At 42.4% G+C, this 20,395-nt stretch overlaps 2 protein-coding genes across 3 annotated transcripts in view; one reads left to right on the forward strand and one right to left on the reverse strand.

The window, feature by feature from the left end:
* Positions 1-10,806, reverse strand: part of RPGR (retinitis pigmentosa GTPase regulator) — a 48,902-nt gene extending 38,096 nt beyond the window's left edge. For both annotated transcript variants that reach the window (XM_054220913.1, XM_054220903.1), the window contains exons 1-3: positions 10,621-10,806; positions 8,293-8,418; positions 1,691-1,783 (exon numbers count right to left, since the gene is read on the reverse strand). In XM_054220913.1, coding sequence (XP_054076888.1) covers positions 1,691-1,783; positions 8,293-8,418; positions 10,621-10,696 — 295 coding nt within the window. In that variant the 5' untranslated portion in view covers positions 10,697-10,806. The remainder of the gene's footprint in view (positions 1-1,690; positions 1,784-8,292; positions 8,419-10,620) is intronic.
* A 4,384-nt stretch (positions 10,807-15,190) lies between these two features.
* The window catches only part of OTC (ornithine transcarbamylase), a 38,277-nt gene continuing 33,072 nt past the window's right edge, over positions 15,191-20,395 (forward strand). The window contains exons 1-2 of the mRNA XM_054184947.1: positions 15,191-15,268; positions 16,155-16,226. Of these exons, the coding sequence (XP_054040922.1) occupies positions 15,191-15,268; positions 16,155-16,226 (150 nt within the window). The remainder of the gene's footprint in view (positions 15,269-16,154; positions 16,227-20,395) is intronic.

Raw genomic sequence — 20,395 nt, forward strand, 5'->3', positions numbered from 1 at the left:
CACCTCGAGTACTGCGTTCAGTTTTGGGCCCCTCGCTACAAGAGGGACATTGAGGTGTTGGAGCGTGTCCAGAGAAGGGCTACAAAGCTGGTGAGGGGTCTGGAGGACAAACCTTATGAAGAACGACTGAGGGAGCTGGGGTTGTTTAGCCTGGAGAAGAGGAGGCTGAGGGGAGACCTCACCTCCCTCTACAACTACCTGAAAGGAGGTTGTAGAGAGATGGGGGCTGACCTCTTCTCCCTGGTGACAAGTGATAGGACGAGAGGAAACGGGTTCAAGTTACGTTAGGGGAGGTTTAGATTGGGTATTAGGAAACATTTTTTCACTGAAAGGGTTATTAAACATTGGAACAGGCTGCCCAGGGAGGTGGTGGATTCACCATCCCTGGAGGTGTTTAAAAAAAGGGTAGATGGGGCACTTAGGGACATGGTTTAGAAGTGGCTTTTGTCAGGGTAGGTTAAAGGTTGGACTTGATGATCTTAAAGGTCCCTTCCAACCTCAGCAATTCTATGATTCTATGATTTGGCCCCAGGCAGAAACTGCAATGTGTCCTTGCAATCCCATTCCCAAAGCCAAGTGATGACTGAAAGCTAGTGAGAAAAGCTCCAGGACCTCTTCCTGCTGCCTACTGCCAAGAGAAGAAAGATACCCTCCTTGTGACTTTTTTCAATGGATGCCAGGTCTGGTTTGAATTCCTGTGATCTTCTCTTTATCTTTTATTCTCCATTGCAATTTGACAGAAAAAAAAAAAAAACTTGACACCAAATCCATTTAAGCCAAGGTAAGAATCAATCTCTCACATGGCTGACAGAAGATGTGAATCTGAGAGTAGCTGCATTCTCCCTCTGAAGTGAAATAGAGAGACGAGCAGATAAAGGACAGTAGAATAAACTAAATCAAGAAGAAAAGAGTTTGAACAAGCAGGATAATTTGTTTTTAACAATAAGCTAACAGATCGATCTGCTGGCAGAAAGGATGAGGCTAAGCGTTTAATGGTGAAAAGAAATGTGTTAATGGCATAGATCTGACTTGACATAAGGGAGGGGATAGAGAAAAAATATTGACTTAGTTTTGTTTGACAAGATAAAACGGGCTAGGAAAGATCAAGAAGATAACAGTGCAATTAAAACATATTTTACAACATATGAAAGAATATGGGCATTTATTTTACTGCTTCATACAAATATATTAACATTTATGCCCTCTCAGGCACTTCTTATACTTGCTAAAAATGTAGCAGTACTTGTAGAAAGTTCCTGATAGACTTTTTTCATTTATAAAGGTGCTAAGACAACAGCAATACAAAGGTTACACAATGCTGTTGGAACTCTGATTTCTAACTCAAGACAACACTGCAGAGACCAGGCATCTGATTCATGTCTTTGCAGTCACAATGAAGATGTGGTTTGTCAGAAAAGCCAAATATTACATAAAATGAGAGCCCTCAAAAAAGACAGGATTCTATGTATCTGAAGTAATCTTCAGACAAGAAAAGGACCCAGAATCCACAGCTGATGGAAAATCAATCAGGGATCCTTTTAAGGCACCTTTATGAGCTTGTGCAGTAATATGCTACCCTTGATGAGTAAAGAAGGCAGAATCAGTTATTTTGGAACTGCATCTTACAAACCACCTTTTCACATGGGTATCCTTTCAAAAAGACAAAAAAAAAAAGAAAAATTAAACAAACCTTTAACACATGTTGGTTTGCTGACAGTGTTCTTTGATCCTAGTCCTAATTGGCCCCAGTTGTTACTGCCAAACACGTATAGTTTACCATTCCCTGAAAAAAATCCACAGTCAGAATCTATACAAGTATTTGAATACCTCATACAAGACAAGATGGTCATTCACACACTATGCTATTTCTTACTTCCTTTTTAATGTAAGGTTTAATCAATACTTAAATGTAAACAATAATTAATGTCCTTGTGATTTTTCAGCACAAAAGTAGTAATTGCATTGTTTAAGTAGAAAATCCACATCCAGAAGAAGAGACAAAAAGCAGAACAAACGTCCTCTCCTTTAATTACAGCACAGATAAAGTGCTCTTCAGAAAATAAAATGTTGTACTCCTGGACAGACCCTGCCGTTCAGAAACCACAGTATATATGGACCTACTTACAAAATAACAGCACATTTAACTGAGCACCCACATCTTTCACCCCAAAGACGAGAATGAATAATGCAGCTTTATAATTAATGCAAACACAAATTTGTAACGTTCAGCTTATTTTATTTTTTAGGGAGGTTCTATTTCTTTTACTGCTAAATGTCTTCTCTTAAAATGATTTACAAATTTGCACTTTACAGAACATAGTTTCTGACAAATTTTCAAATGTGTTCACAAATTGTATTAATTTGTTACTCTCCCTATCAAGAAGAAATGCATAAAACCACCATGCAGTCAGGGAGTTTTATAAACCTAAATGCAAACATTAGATTACAAACCTTCAACAGGAGCAATGCTAGAAAAGTATTTCAGAAACCAGTATGACATGTCATTGAACTTGCAGGTTTGACCATTACAACAATGAACTATTGTAATTCCAAATAATCAAAGTTTTTTTAAGAGGACGGTATGCGAACAGATGAAGCTTTTGTCATCAGGCATGCAAATTAGGCAGACAAAACTGACTAGTGATGATACCTTAAAATGAATTAATTCCCTTTCATTTCATTTTTTAAACTATTACCTTTTGTAATGTTGTGAAGTTCATACCTAAAGATAAAACCCTTGTTTCAACAGAAATCTTTGCAAAACATTAAACTGATTTGTCAACCCCCCCCCACCTTTTTATAGCTGTTAAAAGGAGTTTATTTTTGATGAAGGCCTGCAGAGCTTTGTGAGTTAAACTCCATCACAAGGCTGTCACGTAAATAAACTTTGTCACCCTAGCCGTCAGCAGTTATCACATGATCACAAGGCATAACAGCAATTCCACGTGATAATGCCAAAATCTTACGGCTATTTGTACTTCAGTAGATTCCCAGTGAAGATTATGAATGTGATCTACAGACACTTTGAATTATGATATTGAAATGTTTAAAATATAACAAAAATATTTACTCTGTTAAAAAAAAATCCATTTATTTACTTAAATATAGACACACAGTTAAAAAAAACAAAACAACAAACCACCATCAGCTAACAATAATTAGTATCCAAAGTCCCAATCTAATTGTTAGATTTGACAATTTTTGGAACATGGGGCTATGTGTCAATATTACATCTTTCCAAAAAGTTGGAAGGGAAGAAAGTCTGAGGTCAAGTCCACACTTATGGTGCTCTACTAATAGCACTTATATCACCATCCTGATTTTCATAATGCAATCATGCCAAAATGCACGCAGAGCTGTCTGTCACTGAGAGCAAAATGTCCTTTCATAGGAAGAATTTTTATTAGCAAATGGCATCCTATAATGGTATATGCCTCCTTGTATCTTTGCTTATACTTTCAAGTTTATGCCTTTTAAGACAGTAGTACTCCTGTGGGACTATGATGCCAAGCTGCCGTAATTCAATTTAAGCACATTCTCTTTTATCCATTCAAAATTCCAACAGGTCATGCTTTTCATCCTATAATCTGCTGTTTCTTATACCAGTCTTTGAATTCCCAGACATTGCTTTGTAAGTCAAGGAGCTTAATAAGATGAGAGGAATTTTTTTACATTCTTTCACAACTGAGTGACAGCCTTTTATAATTTCAGGCTTCCAACAATTAGCAGTGTAACAGAAAATAAGAAAACCGGGAAGCAGGTCATTCTGGCAGTGAATGAAAACTAATAGGCACTACAGAGGAACCTAAACAAATGCCTGTAATGAAGCAACATTTCTGTGGCTGTTCAGCAAATCAAGTTTAGGAACAGACATAATGCAATCTAAGCTGGCCAGGAAACATGACAGAATTTTGTATTTTCCTATTTTCATAATTGCATCCTGAGATACCTCCAGTCATCACCACAGATGCACTGAAGTGAGGAACTAATTCAACAGCAGAGAAATAGGCAAGGATCATATTTCATAACTTGGCAAACTCAGATTGTTCTTGTTTTTTTTGCTTCCGCGTCAGTGCTGGCATACAGAGATTGTGGCCATCTGCCATCTGGAAAGGCTGGCAGAAGACAGGTCTGGCAGAGTAAGATTATGACTCTGGGCAGCAGAAGGGTAACAACAGGATAGAAAAGGACTACTCGGACTGTTTTGATGATGAAAAGATACTTCCAACAACAGTCTCCAGCTTCTTCCTGATACAAGACCAGATTATTTCTCCAAAGTATGCATGCATTGGCTTATCACTAGCCGATGTTTCACCAACATTAATTCAGGGGTATTAGGGAGGCCCCAAGGTGCTTACATCTTTAGGAACAGAGCTTTTGGGAGAGACTTCAGGAAGAAAATGTCTCCTAACCAGTACCTTTCTCAAGTGAGTAGCTGCTATCACAACCGTGATTCCTGGAAACCCCATCTGTCACATGCTCCCCTGGTTCATGAAGCGCTACTAAAGGCATTCATTCAGATGCTGGGAAATAACAGCTAAAATCCTCAACATGCTTCATGATAATAGCAGGCAGCCAAGCATTCCTATCATCTATGCTTAAAGGTATGTTCTAAATATTCCCTCTCTTGCTTTCTAAATTATATTAGTGTCGGAGGGAAATAAAATGGGTAGACAATGTACAGGCTTCGAGCATTTATTACAAGATTCTATTGAGAAGCTATATCCAAAGAAAACGTAAAAGGTAGTATTTTGGATGGAGTATCATAAGCCAGGCACCATGAATTTTTATTTATTTATTTGTGCTATTTTGTGAATAAAATATGTTAACAGCTCATTTAAAATTAATATGCAATTCAAATACATCTCATGAAAATGGGAATGATACCAGTTTTGTGAGGCAAGTCACGATATTCTCAAAATAAAAGCTTTATTGAGCAATAAGAATAGTCACGCTTAGGACATTTAGCATCACACAAACAAAAAAAGCGCAGTATATTCCTTGCTCCTACACATATCAAAGATCAATGCAAACGTGTACTAATCGTTCTAATTTTTCCCTTGCAGTTGGTGTGAAAGATACTGGGTCACGTTCTGATGGCCTGCGGGTAGGCAGAAGGAATAGAAGGCATCTAGTGTCCAAAGCCCTGGAGAGATTCCAAGGCCTCTTTGGTGTAAATTGTTGAATGTTTAATGCCTTAAAAAACTGGAAATTACAAGCATACTATCTTGTTGTGGTTCCACATGCACCTCTTTTCACCCCTACTTTCATACTTGATACTTCTTTCTTTCCTTCTACCCTCTTGCATTGGGGGCTTCAATTCTCTCCAGAGCTTTGAGTTCAGAAAAATGTGTCTTCCGTCATCACCATTTTCCCTCTTGTGAACAGGATCAGTCTCTTTGATCAAATGTGGGCAAGCTGCCTAGGATACTCTAATCAAGGCAAATAAACAATAAGACAGCTGTTAACTTTTAAGAGTTTTGTAGAAAAGAAAATTAGTAGCAAGGTATTGGGAGGAGATTCTTAAAAATATGCATAACATCACACCAGCTCCCAACAGGATGAATAAATTGCTTTCCAAAGTCTGCAGTTATAGAAGATGCAGGGAGTGGACTATCAGTATTCTTGGGCCAAAAAATATATATAAATGGGGCAAGAAACATTGTTAAACATATTACAAGTGATGCTGAGAGATATACTGCTCGTTACTGCGTTAAAGAATTAAAGAAGACAACTTAAAGAAGACAACTGCTTAAAACAATTCCTGCTTGAACATTTTAATGAAGATTGTGCTAAAGATAGAGAGCAAATGAATAAAGAAACAAAAATTTCAAGCCCAAACTCCAAAACTGGAGAAGGAAATGTTTCTCCAACTAGCTCAGCAAGCCAACTCAAAATCAGCAAGTAACTATCACTGGTCCTTTCTATTCCAACACACAGCCACAGTATGTCAATACAATTTTGGACTCTAACTCCTAACCTAGAAAGAACAGGGTGTTTCATATTTACTTTACACTTTTCTTCCTAAAAGTCATATGGGAATATTGATGCTGGATTAGATGAAAAAAAGTATTTGAAAATTTCTGAATGTTTTGTTTGAAGGCTAAATTCATTAGCTTTAGTTCCTGTTCATTTTCTTCATTCGCATTCAGTCAAGATTCAGTGCTAGATGTAGCTGTCTCTCCTGCACAAAACCAGCTTTAAGGAATGTTTTCTATCAGTTTGGGTGATTGTTTTACTCATGATTGTTGAGACATGTTAGTATAAAACTGATATTCCCACTACCTCTTACAGGGGGTGGAAAAAAAAAGGAGAAGGGGATTTTGTAACCTGTAAATAAAGACTGAAAATATAATGAAGCACGCATTAACACACACCTGCTTGAGATACTTTTCCTTGCTCAGTGATGTCTGTCTTTTCTCTCTCCCAGGTCAGGTTCAGCTGGATTTCAAGAAGCTCCTGGCTTCCCACAAGGTCTGTACTCTTCTCAGTAAACTCATTATCGACATGCACTTCTGGAGCTTTTATTCCAGGTGTTACTGCAGTTCAATGTCACTCACCAAGGGCTGTAATTCTACTGTATTATCCAACTCCATCTAACAATGCGAGGTCCACACAGGCATGCACGGGTGTGAAGAACAAATGAGGGACAAAGGTTTTCTGTTTTCCTTCACTTTTTTGTATGACTCTTGCAGTTTCTCTACTTTTGCTTGTCGTTGATTAGTATTTTACCCTCACTTTTGCCTCTACTTGACAATGTCTAAAAGCACCTTTTGGTGCCAAAGAAATTTTGTACTAATGCTTCTACAGCTCCCTCGCCTCAAAAGCCTTGAGAAAATAAAGATCTCATTATCTAGAAGTTTTCCTGTTGATGTATCTGCACACTAAAACAGCAAAGGCCAGCTACAGACACACTCTTGAAACATGCTGCATGTATTAAAATAACAGGGAAAAAGGGAGATAGTAGAGAAATGGTGCTGCATGCAAACTTATGCAAGTTGACTTCTTCAAAAACGTTATCTAAGTGACCACTGTTACAGTGACGTGGGAATTAGGGGATTGTTGCTGATTAGGGTAACAGTGCTGGCACAGGCTGGGGGAACTCAAAGAGGCAATTTAAATTGACTAGTCTAAACTGAGAATTATACTAGCATTATTTCAAACTGAGTGTGGGCATACAAAAGGATATATTAAAAAAAAATTCAAAAGGAAAATTTCACAGTGCCCTAGTGCATTCTCATCAATTTTATGCAACCGGCAATTTAACAGGAACTGGTTCAATCCAAGTGTCAAGTTTTCTTCAAAATAAACTATTCATGGATAATTCATCTTCTATGAAGTTAGGCTTGAAAAATTAGTTGTATCATTTCACCTCAAGATGTTCTGCAGTCCATGAAATCTATACTGGTTTTTTATCATGGCTGGAGTAGTTCATTCTAAAAATACAGCATCTTCAACTTTGCTTAGGGACGTAGCAAGAAACTCTCAGGAAATTATTTAATGAGCAATGACCAGTTGGGCCTTGATGAGGAATAAATACATTCCAATAAAAAAAGTCCTGAAAGTATGCCTATAAATTTCAGAACAACAGAGTCTTATTGTCTGTCAGCAGTCAATTGTCAGTACAATTGACACACTTACTCATGAACAAAAGAGTACTACCTTCCACGAAATTGAACAAATTCTTCAATGAGTATTGTTTCCATCATTGCAAAGAAATGAAAATAAACATTAATACTGCTCGCTGTATTGCATCTGAGCTTTTTTGAATGCTTTTGCAATTTATTTCCAATATTAGTAGGATTTTCTGAAGTTTTTTGAGTTGATCTTTCATGGGTTATTTTCAGTTGACAGTTAACACTAATTCAAATTTTCATTTCAGAGATACAATTTTAGCTATTGTTTCAGGCAGATTCCTAGTGAACTTGTTGACTGTGTTCAATAGGTACTGTTTACTTCCACAATACAAATCTCTATATTTAAGATTGCCTACTAGACACTGCCAGATTCCCAAGAAACATTCAAGCTGAACAAAGTCATGCTTACTTTAAATCCTGTGTGAAACATTCAGCTACTACAGATTTCCTCATGACAGTTCTTGGGCATGTCTTGTGGAAACCTTCAGTGACCTCACGCTAACTTCAAAGACACCCAATAGTTCCCACAGAACAGTTCTCTCTCCTTTCCACAACCGTGTTTGATGTATTACCTCAGGATTCAAATAAGAACCATAACTTTCCAAGCTGTATAAATATAGAACCTTTTATCATACAGTCCATTTCCAATACTGACCTGTAACAATAGCAGTATGTTCATCTCCACATGATATAAGTACAGGCTTGTCATTTTTGAACCAGAACTTGCTAGGAATATCTTCAGCAAATTTGCTTTTTCCAAATGTGAAAACAGCACCTGATTCTAAAACACAAAGAGATAATGTCAATTTTAGTGAAAACAAATTTTGCCTCATACATTTTGAAATCATCATTTCCTATTAATTCAATTGTGCATTTTAGTTTTCTATCTTTCTTTTTTTTTTTTTTTTTTAAACAGCTGAAGCGTTTTCTTCTATTCTGTTTCACCAAGACTACTTCATTTTCAGGCTCACATTTCAGTCCTCCTGATTCTTCTCAGCCTCCATGAATTTCCTAATAGAGTAGGTATTGCTGCTGGTATATTGTGTTCTGAGGATACAATAATTTATTTTAAAGTATACTAATGTACTTTATCACTACATTGTGTGTGTAAAAGAAAGAATAAAGCACTCTGAATAACTACCCCCAGAAAGTGAAATAAAAAATTCATCCTGAAAGCAGGTCCAGACAAAGAGCTCCCACTTACGTTTGTACTTGAATTCAAACAGGTTTTCCAAATTGGATTAGAGAGAGACACGCACACCCTGTAAAGAGGTGACAGGCTCCAAACTGACCACTCTTCCTCATTCATCTGAAAAGATACACGTGCTCGAAAAACGACCCCCCTAAAAACTCTCAGCCTTCAAAACACGGTTTGGCACAACAGTCTTCAATCATAAGACCATGATCTAAAAAACCCAAGCAAAACCACCCCAAAATAAAGTGCAGACAGCTCTTCCGCCCTTGTAATCTGACTAGTTTTCTCAATTCTTCCCACTTTCGAAAGTGGCAGCAATGTTTTCTAAAACATTGAATGTTAACTATTCATTCACCTTTTAGTTAAGCATGTGGCTTGAACAGAAAATATCAATTCTACAGGACAATAAACCAATTTACAAGTTAAATAATTTGCCAAAAGCCATGCAGACTATGTGTCAAAGCCCAATTAAACCTCCTATTTTAAAAAGTCAAACCTCGTGCTTTAAGGGTAGAATCATTTTTTGGAAAAGAAAACAAAGAAAAAACCAAACCTTTTCCTTGCAGACTTTTTGTTAATGTGTAAGCTATGATAACACAAATACACACAGTGACACTAGATTGCTTCTGTAAAATTACACATAGTTTTGATACGTGATATCAAACTATGATATCACATATTTGATAATAACATTGAAACATCTTTGTGTGTTTCCTTTCAATTAAAACAATCGCACCGACGGTCTGCACTGCAGCTCCAAAACCCAAAGTTCTCTCTTAAACCGTAAATGTGATGTTCATTTAGAAATTACTCTTTAATGCAAGTCTCCCGTATTTGCAAATAACATGTTATTTTATGCATCAGGTTCAGCAGATACGTATAAAATTGTAATTTACTACCTCTCCAATGTGTTTTCACTTTCACTGTTTTATTAAAAACAAGCCTTGTGCAGACGAATTCAAGCCTTTTAAAGAAAGGGTTGAGTTTTTCCTCATTTTACATAGACACACTTACAACCTTAGACATGCTCAAAGGCATGTGAAAACTTTATTTTAATCTCCAGCCAGACAGCCACGTCTTGAACATGCTCACAGTGCCCTCTTTGGCACTCATGCCAAAGTGGAGCACTTTGGTTCATTTCTTTTTCTTTCGGAAGCGTTAACGTGAGAAAATATATATGTATTCTTAATTCAACGTATAGGAAAAAGTAGACAGTTTAAGTCGCAAACGTCCTTTGTATCTCATTCATTCCACAACTGAAACCTAAGCCATCTGTTTGGAAATTAAATCCTACCGATTCACAAAATTAAATCCCACAGAACATAAATGAGGGTTTTGCTGTCTCAGGACCCAGCAAATGTTTAAAAATTGCCGTAGGTCAAACCACGGACCACAACTCATTTATTAACTGCAAATAAAAAACCAAAACACCCTGCCTGATTAACACGGCACCACCGTGCCATGCCGGTGACGACAGCATGCTTGCCCCCGTCTAATCTCTGACGTCAGCGCACGTATTTCTGCCGGAAGACACGGGCCCCAGCCGGCGGCCCACAGCCGCGCCGCAGGGCACCCGCACTCGCCGGCCGGCGGGAGCCGGGGGCGGCCGTCAAGTGCAGAGCGGGGCGCCCGGGGGCCGCAGGCGCAAGCCGGGGCAGGGAGGCGGCCGTTGGGGCGCCGGTGATGCCCTCCTCACCCCCTCCCCCCGCCCAGCGCCGCCGCCGCCGTGGGGGAAGCGGGCAGCGACCGCCACGGCTCTCGTCCCCCTGTGACCGTCACCCCACTCACCGGGCACCGGCAGCTCCTCCTCCTCGGCGGGCTCGGCCATGGCAGCTAGCGCCGGGCGGCCGCCCCCACGCCCCATGCAGCGCGGCGCTGGGCTGCCGGAAGTAAACAGAGGCCCTGCCACGGGCAACGGCCATAGAGAAGCGGCGGGGAGCGGCGCAGCGCACGACGAGGAGGCCGGCGCAGGGACCGGGGCTGGCCGGGGGGCTGGCGGGCGCGGCGGGGAGCGCCCCCTGGCGGCCGGCGGGGGAGGGGGGGCGGTCAGCGGGGGCCTGGTCTTCTCGCCCCGCCATCTTGAGGTTCCCCTGAGCCGGCGGCGGCCAGTCCGTGCCCCCCCACCCCCGATACGGGGAGCGAAGTGCGGCCACGGCAGGCCAGGGTGCTGAAAGGAGGGAAGAATCGCCTCCCTTGAAGGCCCCTTGCGAGTCTTCTCTCCAGCAGGGCTTTGCTTTCCTGGCACCGTCCCTACGTGCCTGGGCATCGCTTCTGTCTCCTGTCCCTGCCTCCAGCTGCCGAAGCAGCCATCTCCCACCGGGCCTCGGCCCTGAGCGCCCTGGGTAGCCAAGTCAGGCTCTTGATACCGTCTGCGTGCTTTGCTGAGTGAGTGGAGGGGCTGCCCTCCCTCAGCTGGTGAACAGAACATGATGCAGAAACTTTGTCACCACTGGGATTCTGCTGTCCTCAAAGACAAGTCTCCTCTGTTTGTCTCTTTCACCAGGATGTCCATGTGAAGTATTCCTTTTGGCTGCACGAGAAGACATTCAATCACTCACCCAGCCAGGGACACTTGGATGATGGCAATTGTGCACACCCCGCTGCAATAAGTCCAGGGGCTTGTAGCCTTTTAATCATATTTAATGTGCAGTCCCAAACTGCCAGTGGAGCTTTTCCCTCCCTGAAAAAAATCTATAGTCATTTATGGATTTACATTTTCTTGCTATTCTTGTGTGTTCCAGGTATGCCAGGTCATCCCTTGCCGAAAGAAAAAGGTCTTGTTTTCAGGATGTTGTGCTGCGACAGAGGCTGCAGCTGTCAGCCTGGGCAACCAATTTAAGCCTTGCTTTATGCAGTTTAATCAAGACAGTTGTTGGTGCATAAGATGAGATATCCATATAAGTACACACAAAGAAGTGTAGCCATGTTTTCAAAAGGGAACAGAAAGTGTGATTTTGCCCCTACAAGAGGCAGGGATTTCATCTCTTTGAGCCCCCGTATCTCTCTGATGCTTTCTGCCCTAACTACTTCTCCTAAGTCCAGAGCGAAGGGATATCCATCAAAAGCTGTTCGAAATAAAACTGAGCAAACTTTGTTCCATGAAGTGATGCCTGAGATTGTAGTTACCAGATACTGTGGTTGACAAGAATATAAATGCATTACGAAGCAACCAGGAAGATTCATGGGAAGAAGGTGTCTGCAGCAGGGTTTTAGCTTCTATGACTGAGGGGTCCTTTTTGAGGATCAACATCTGGTTGGGAGAGATGGGAGCCACCTCACAAAGTTGGACAAATGTAACTCTGCTAGCAGGATGGCTGACCTGGTTAAGGAGGTCTTTGAACAAGGAAGGATGGGGAAGGGACAAAGTTGCCAGCAGCGTCTGCAAGTGGCTGGACACTGAGCTTCTGTAAGTCTTCATTGGCCACCACTGAGTGTAGGATGTATGGGAAAGGTTGTTTATAGAGTGGGCATTTGGTTTTGGACGACCACTGCATGCAGACAAAACAGTTGTGCTGGCAGGGGCCCAGTTATACCACATTGTCCCAGTTGTTCAAGCAGACACGTACGACTGGAAGATCACAGAATCATAGATGCAGCAGGTTGGAAGCTGCTCCCCCTTGGAGGTGCCCCCGCTGCTGGAGCCCCACTCTGCAAAAGAGAGGCACCAAGGTCAGGCCCTTCCTCGGGGCAGGAGGCTGGGGAGCAGATGAGCTGTGAAAGGACATTGACCTCCCAAGGTGTTTCTTTTGGGTTGAAAGGAAGCACCATGGGCACGTTTGGTGCACTACCCCACATACATTGCTGTATAAATGTTTTTCTTCCCTGTCCGTACCCTGATTGCTGCTTCCTCTCGAGAAAGGAGGTGTCAAGGGTCTGTCTCCTGCCAGCTCAGAGAGGAGAGAGACCTTATGTTCATATTAGATGACCTGGTGAATGACAGGATGACCATGAGCCAGCAATGTGCCCTTGTGGCCAAGAAGGCCAATGGCATCCTGGGGTGCATCAAGAAGAGTGTGGCCAGCAGGTCGAGGGAGGTTATCCTCCCACTCTACTCTGCCCTGGTGAGGCCATATCTGGAGTACTGTGTCCAGTTCTGGGCTCCCCGGTTCAAGAAGGACAGGGAACTGCTGGAGAGGGTGCAGCAAAGGGTTACCAAGATGATTAGGGGACTAGAACACGTCTCTTATGAAGAAAGGCTGAGGGACTTGGGTCTCTTCAGTCTGGAAAAAAGATGACTGAGGGGGGATCTTATCAACCCTTATAAATACTTAAAGGGTGGGTGTCAGGAGGATGGGGCCAGGCTCTTTTCAGTGGTGCCCAGCGACAGGACAAGAGGTAACGGGCACAAAGTTGAGCATAGGAAGTTCCACCTAAACATGAGGAGGAACTTCTTTCCTTTGAGGGTGGCAGAGCACTGGAACAAGCTGCCCAGAGAAGTGATGGAGTCTCCAGCTCTGGAGACATTCCAAACCCACCTGGACGCGTTCCTGTGCAACCTGCTGTAGGTGACCCTGCTCTGGCAGGGGGGTTGGACTAGATGATCTCCAGAGGTCCCTTCCGGCCCCTGTCATTCTGTGATTCTGTGACTATATCGATATCCTTCGTTTATCCTAATCTACTTTTCTCTGACACTACATTATGCTCTCTTCACAAGTGTGTCTCAACCCATGTACTGCTATTCTTCCATTTTCAATACTAAGCCCTGAAATATGGAAATACGCTAAACCAGTTCAATCCTGATTTTGACATTGAAGCATTTTACGGTGTTGAGATGAGTGAGTCAGTTTTTCACTTGGTAGCACATTGAGCCCTGGCAGCCTGAGGGCAGCTAGCAGGATGAGGGGCTGGCTTCAGGGCTCCACGCTGAGAGACGCTGCTGCCACCCCAAATGTAAGAGAAGTGTGTCACAACACCGGTCCGACTCTCCTGCCATGCCTGGTGCTGCCGCTCGCTCGCAGGAGCTTACTGGGCAATCGGTCCGTGTGGGAACTGGGATCGGGCAGTCCCTGTACAGGGGTGACCTGACAGAGGGGCACTGGCCCCTGTGGGGCTGCAGAATGAGACTGGTGGCCTTGGCACCTCAACCACCTTTCCCCACCATCTTTTCTCCTGGGTGGCACACGCTCTGTGCTGGGCTTGAAGGCCATGGGAGTCATTTGCCAGAGAAGGGCAACCCAGAGGGAAATGATGGCATGGCTTTCTTCTCTACATGCAGCTCTGCTGGCTCTTTCATTCTCTTCCCATTCATTTCTGTTGGGTTTTGCTTCTGCCTGACTTTTCCCCTGGCAAGTGCTGTGTTTTCCAAGCACCTCAGGGCTGGTTTGGCATGAGGGGTCCTGAACAAATCCCACCAGGAGCTGTCGCCCTGCGCGACTTTTTCATGGCAGTCTCTCTTTCTGGGGAAGTCGAACTTTTTTTTCTGTGTGTTTTAATTATGTGATCCTCACATTGCAGTTTCAACATATCGCCTTCTCCGACAGATATGCCATCACCTTGATTTACACAAGTACCTATCTCCTTACACAGAGGAGGAAATGAGAAAGCAATGCTCATATTTCAAAACCACCTACAGTGCAGGTGGCGTAAAATCTTATCTGACAATTATACTTGAAGGCAGAAATTTAAATGAAATCTTTTCAGTATTTAGCAATTGACCAACATCAGATTATACAGCAAGAAATTTAACATAAGGAGGTATGCAGGCCGCAGTATTTAAGTTTCTGGGCCTCACTGAGGGCTGTTTAATGCTACCATAGCACAACTGAAAGCTTGGTCAGAAAAAAAACTCCAGGAAAATAGACATTTTTTAATGTAGCCCTTCTCCATTCTTGTCAGGGACCTGAGGGCACGAATAAGACTTAATGGCCTTGCCCAGCCCCACACCCGTGAGCCCAGGACCTCCATTGCGGCTCCACATGGGGCTGTGGGTCCCTGCCCAGGCCGTGCTGGTCACAGTCCTGTCCCCAGGGGAGCTGCCCTGCTCATGCTGTGCCCTGACAAGCCTTCTTTTGCCTTTTTCTACTAGCACATGCTCCTGTCCAAATATTTAACAAGCAGGGAATTGCTACGACATGGTGTTGACACAGGTATGATATGATGGGCCACCCTGGAGAAGAGCACAAATGGCGAGTGGTGCAATGGGCCCTGTGAGAAATCTCTGTCGGTAGAGTTTGACCGAGGAAAAGCTTCAGTGTCAGCCCCCGCCAGGCCCAGCCCTGTCTGGGACAACCAAGGCAAAGACTTCAGTTCTTGGTTTTCCCTCGTTTGCACAGCAGCGCAGCTTGCTCTCTGCTTCGTACGCCCTTTTTTTCTCTTAACTTTATTAGTGTGACTGAGAGAAGGCAACCACGAACAGAAGATGCTGTTTAACATGAGGAATGTCTTCAGTATTGCAAAACTAACCGGGACCAGCAAGCAGCTGCTGCGACAGTTTTGGTAAGCTTATCCTTGAGTTTTGTCTGGTGTTCAGTGACATTTAGTCAGAAACCTGGAGACAAAAGCATCTGAATCCTGTGAAGGAGTGAGTGTTTCAGAGAAAGGCACTTTTTTTCCTGCATTTTTAGTGCCCTTTTGCTTCCCAAGGCAGCAAACTCTGCGTCTTCGGGAGACTGGAGGATTTTCCCTTTTAACGTTTGTGAAATGCTGTTAATTCTTTCCATGGAATTTAGCAGCAAAGTCAAGAAGGAATGTTTCTTCTTGGGGTCAGTGTACACTGCAGGCACTGTAATCAACAAATAACTATTTTAATAAAGTACAGGAAATTCTTATGCATGTAGACAATTATCCTATCTACTACTGGGGGGGAAATTCTCTCCTTGAAGCTGCAAGGTGAATCTCCCCTTTGGTATTTTTTTTCTTCTCTATATATACTGGAGGCGTGCAGGAAAAGCATGATGTGATATGAGGCTCCAAGTTAACCAGGTAGACCTGGCTTCAGCCACATAGATGTCCCTGTCCCCTGTGCCTTCAGAAAAGTACCTGTAAGACAGTGTTTCAGTAAGCTGCTTCTCGTGCTTGTCACATCTCCAGAATCAGGTTAAAATTAAAGACTTGAAACTTAATTCCACATCTTCCTATGTTTTCATGTCCGTGTCAATAAGAATAGCATTAACAGCGTTGCGTAACAAATGGTTAGTGCTGGAAAACAATATATGGGAATTTCACATTCACAGGAATCCTAATGTGCAATATGTCATTTTTATTTATCATTTCTACGTTACATCAGATGAAAAACAAATGTTTTCCAAGTTCTGTGATTTATTTGCTACAGTTTTAAAGTGGTCCTGAAGCCTGGGTGATAATTTTTGTATGGATTTTGGATTTTCATTGCTGGCAATTGGTGGGAACTTTCTCTGGTTAGCAGAGATGATAGAAAAGCAAGTTTGGAGAACAACTGCAGTAAAGCTCATTTTCCAATAAAGTCATCCAATTTGTTAAGCTCCCCACATAATGTTTTTTGTTATTTTTAGGGTTTTTTTAACAGTCTATCATAATGTTGGCATAAGCTATCACAGCTGTGTTAACATTACAAGTTAAGCACACTGTGGTTGATACTGCAGGATAACCTAGTATCTATCAGTCTATGCTAATAGTCCAAAGTAATTGCTGTCCCTGCTCAGAAAGGAATAAGCCAACTGCTTGACGTTGCAGTTCTGCCTGTTACATTTTAACTTTGGTATGTTGTCTCATGGTCCTTCTCTGGAATTTATTTGTCCGCTTCTGCCTCTCTTTCAGAGGATGTGGACAATAGGGATGGCAACACATTTCTTGAAGGTCATAGAATAAACAGAATAATCATGGGAACACAGAGGTCAGGAGCAGAGTCCAACTTTCTGCTTGTAGCCTGACAACAGCATATGAGGTCAGTTATGTCTTTGCTTAGCCACATCTTGAAAATCTCCAAGGAGGGTAATTCCAGATCCTCTTTGGGTAACAATTTTAGTGCTTCACTATCTACCAGCGCAGAAATTTGTGGTGGATATTTCTCAGTCCACTTCTCAGTCGTGTCAAGTGGTAAAACATGACCAATGAACAGGAGTTCCTGCTTGGCAGGTTGAGATTAGAGAATCTCTAACTCCCTGGAAGGAACTGTAGGTTGCAATTAGAAACTTGAGGAGCAGCACCAAAGCTGCCCTGGAAACAATGCAGAAAAGGAGAGTAGAGTGACCAAGCAGCAAGCAGTTGCATAGATTTTAAAACAGGACAAATATTTTTGTTGTTCCCCCAAACTGTATTGAGTAGCAAATTCCTGTTCTGAAAAATAATGATAATAAAAAAGTCAGTTATGAAACAAATTTCCTTCAGAATACACACGTTAACATCAGAGCCAATCCCTTGAATATCAACTAAGAACCTTGGTATTCAAAGCTGGATTTCAGTAGCTTACCTTGCTAAGCTCTTTTTCATGCTATGGTGGAAGCTACCTGACCCATGAATGCCCAGCCTTTCTTATAATGTCAGGTATATTGTATTCTGCAGCTGTTGAATATAGAAGTACAGGAGATCATTTTGCTAGCTCGGTAACACCCACTTCAAATTAAAAAGTAGGGCATTTGGATGCATCCTAACTGTTTCAAGGTTGTTTACCTCACGATGGAGGCAAGCACGGGGACAGACGGACAACACTTACAGCAAAATATGTAACTTTATTTTGCTAATGACTGTAATGCTATGAAGATTCGTCTTTATGGCTTGGAAATGTGCATTATTATTTTAAATGGTATTTGCCACAAATATTTATTACTTCTGTCACACATACAGTTTAGATTATATTTCACTTAAGAATCGGGATCAAAGGCAGAGGAACAGACAGGGTCCGCCTCAGACATCAGCCATTGAAGGAAGAGAGTTGACCCTTTGATCCCTCAGCTTTTATACTGAGCATGGGGCAGATGGGATGGAATACCCCTGTTGGTCAGTTTTGGGTCACCTGTCCTGTCCGCTCCCCCCTGCAGGTGGGACCCCTCTACGCTTTTCCACTTTCAACCCTCTAATGGGGCAAATAACGAAATTAGCTGACCTTGGTTGTTACAGCAATAAATATAAGCAAGAGCCTCTCTGCATACCATTCCTTGGCACAAACTGCCTTATCACTCTGAACGAACCGTTTTAGACACAACGTGCTGTTAATTTCAGAGAGATAGAAGAGGCCTAGCTAAGAAACTAAAATTACTGAACAGAAAGTTGGTTCTGTTTTACCTCAAACCAGGACATTCCACCCCTTATTCCATACCATTTGCATCATGCTCAGATCACTAATCCTTTATTTATCAAATCTATCCATACACCATATATATATATAGAAATAGATATATGCAGTTTACTCAGTTATGATTTTATCTACAAAAGTCCACTAAGTCCGTATAGTTCATAACTGTAGAGTTTCATCTCTCAGCAGAATCTCAGGGTAGGAAAGATGAATGAAGTTCTCAGGGATGAATGAAATTCAGTGTGGTTCGTGCCCATGGGTAGTATGTCCATCTCAAAGAGTTGTGCTGGATGTCACTTGATGAAGCTGGTTCAGGTTTCATCACCACTGCGTTATCCTGAAAAACACTTATAGAACACTGTTAGTATCATATAACGATTAATATCATACAACTCAGAATTAAGTCTTCTCACCCAGGGTCAAATTTCCTTGGGGTACACATTGAGTTTCTCCATTCTCCAGCATTACCCACCAAGTATATCCAGGTCCTTGAGCAAAAACAGTCCCACAAATGGGTTTGCCTTTGCCTGAGGCAGGAAAAACCCAAACAGTTTTCCCTAACATATTCCTTTCATGCACCACAGGGACTTATCCCCTTCTACTGTATATAAAAGGTGTGATTGAGCTGGACCAGCTCGATTGATGGATCCCCTGGTGTTAACTAACAAGGTAGCGCGTGCTAAATGCTTGTCCCGATTTTTAAAGGATCCACCACCCATTGCTTTCAGGGTGGTTTTTAACAATTCATTGTATCGCTCAATTTTGCCAGAAGCTGGTGCATGATAGGGGATACGATATACCCGCTCAATACCATGTATGATATGCCCACTCAATACCATGTTCTTTTGCCCAATTACTTATAAGACTGTTTTTGAAACGAGTCCCATTGTCTGACTCAATTCTTTCTGGAGTACCATGTCACCACAAGACTTGCTTTTCAAGGCACAGGATGGTATTCTGGGCAATAGCATGGGCTATGGCATAGGTTTCCAACAATCCGGTGCTTCCTTCCACCGTTGTAAGCACATAGCGCTTACCCTGGTGGGTTTGAGGGAGTGTGATATAGTCAATTTGCCAGGCCTCCCCAAATTTATATTTCAACCATCGGCCCCCATACCACAAAGGTTTTAACCTTTTAGCTTGCTTGATTTTGGCGCATGTTTCACAGTCATGGATAACCTGCACAATAGCATCTATGGTTAAATCCACCCCTTGGTCACGAGCCCATTTATATGTTGCATCTCTTCCTTGATGACCTGAAGTATCATGGGCCCACCGAGCTAAAAACAGTTCACCTTTATGTTCCCAGTCCAAATCTGTCTTGAAAATCTTAGCAGCTTGGTCCACTTGCTGATTGTTTTGATGTTCCTCAGTGGCTTGACTCATGGGTACGTGGGCATCTACATGGCATACTTTCACGACTAGTTTCCCTAGATGGTCAGCAATATCTTACCATAATTCAGCAGCCCAGATGGGTTTATCTCTGCGCTGCCAGTTGCTCTGCTTCCACTGCTTCAACCACCCCTACAGAGCATTTGCCACCATCCATGAGTCAGTATAGAGATAGAGTATTGGCCACTTTTCTTGTTCAGCAATGTCTAGGGACAGCTGGATAGGTCTTACCTCTGCAAATTGACTCGATTCACCTTATCCTTCTGTAGCTTCTGCGACCTGTCGCGTAGGACTCCATGCAGCAGCTTTCCACTTTCAATGTTTTCCTACAATAAGACAAGATCCATCAGTGAACAAGGCATACTGTTTCTCATTATCTGAGAGTTCATTATATGGTGGGGCCTCCTCAGCATGAGTTACCACCTCCTCAGTTGGCATTGTGAAGTCTTTGCTGTCAGGCCAGTTTGTGATCACTTCTACGATTCCTGGACAATTTGGGTTTCCTATTCGAGCTTGCTGCGTGATTAAGGCAACCCACTTACTCCAGGTAGCATCGGTGGCATGATGAGTAGAAGGAACTTTACCCTTGAACATCCAGCCCAGGACTGGTAATCGGGGTGCCAGGAGGAGCTGTGCTTTGGTACCAACTACCTCAGAAGCAGCTCTAACTCCTTCATATGCTACCAAGATTTCTTTCTCAGTTGGGGTATAGTTGGCCTCAGAGCCTTTATACCCTCGACTCCAGAATCCTAGGGGTCGACCTCAAGTCTCCCCTGGTGCTTTCTGCAGGTCCAGGTAGGTCCCCGCCTGCAGTGTAGAGCACATTTTTAATGTCATGTCCTGATCGTATGGGTCCAAGGGCTACTGCATGCACAATCTCTTGTTTAATTTGCTCAAATGCCTGTTGTTGCTCAGGATCCCACATAAAATTATTTTTCTTTCAAGTCACTTCATAAAGAGGTT

Source organism: Rissa tridactyla, chromosome 1 (assembly GCF_028500815.1).
Source record: "Rissa tridactyla isolate bRisTri1 chromosome 1, bRisTri1.patW.cur.20221130, whole genome shotgun sequence".
NCBI classification, from domain to species: Eukaryota; Metazoa; Chordata; class Aves; order Charadriiformes; family Laridae; genus Rissa; species Rissa tridactyla.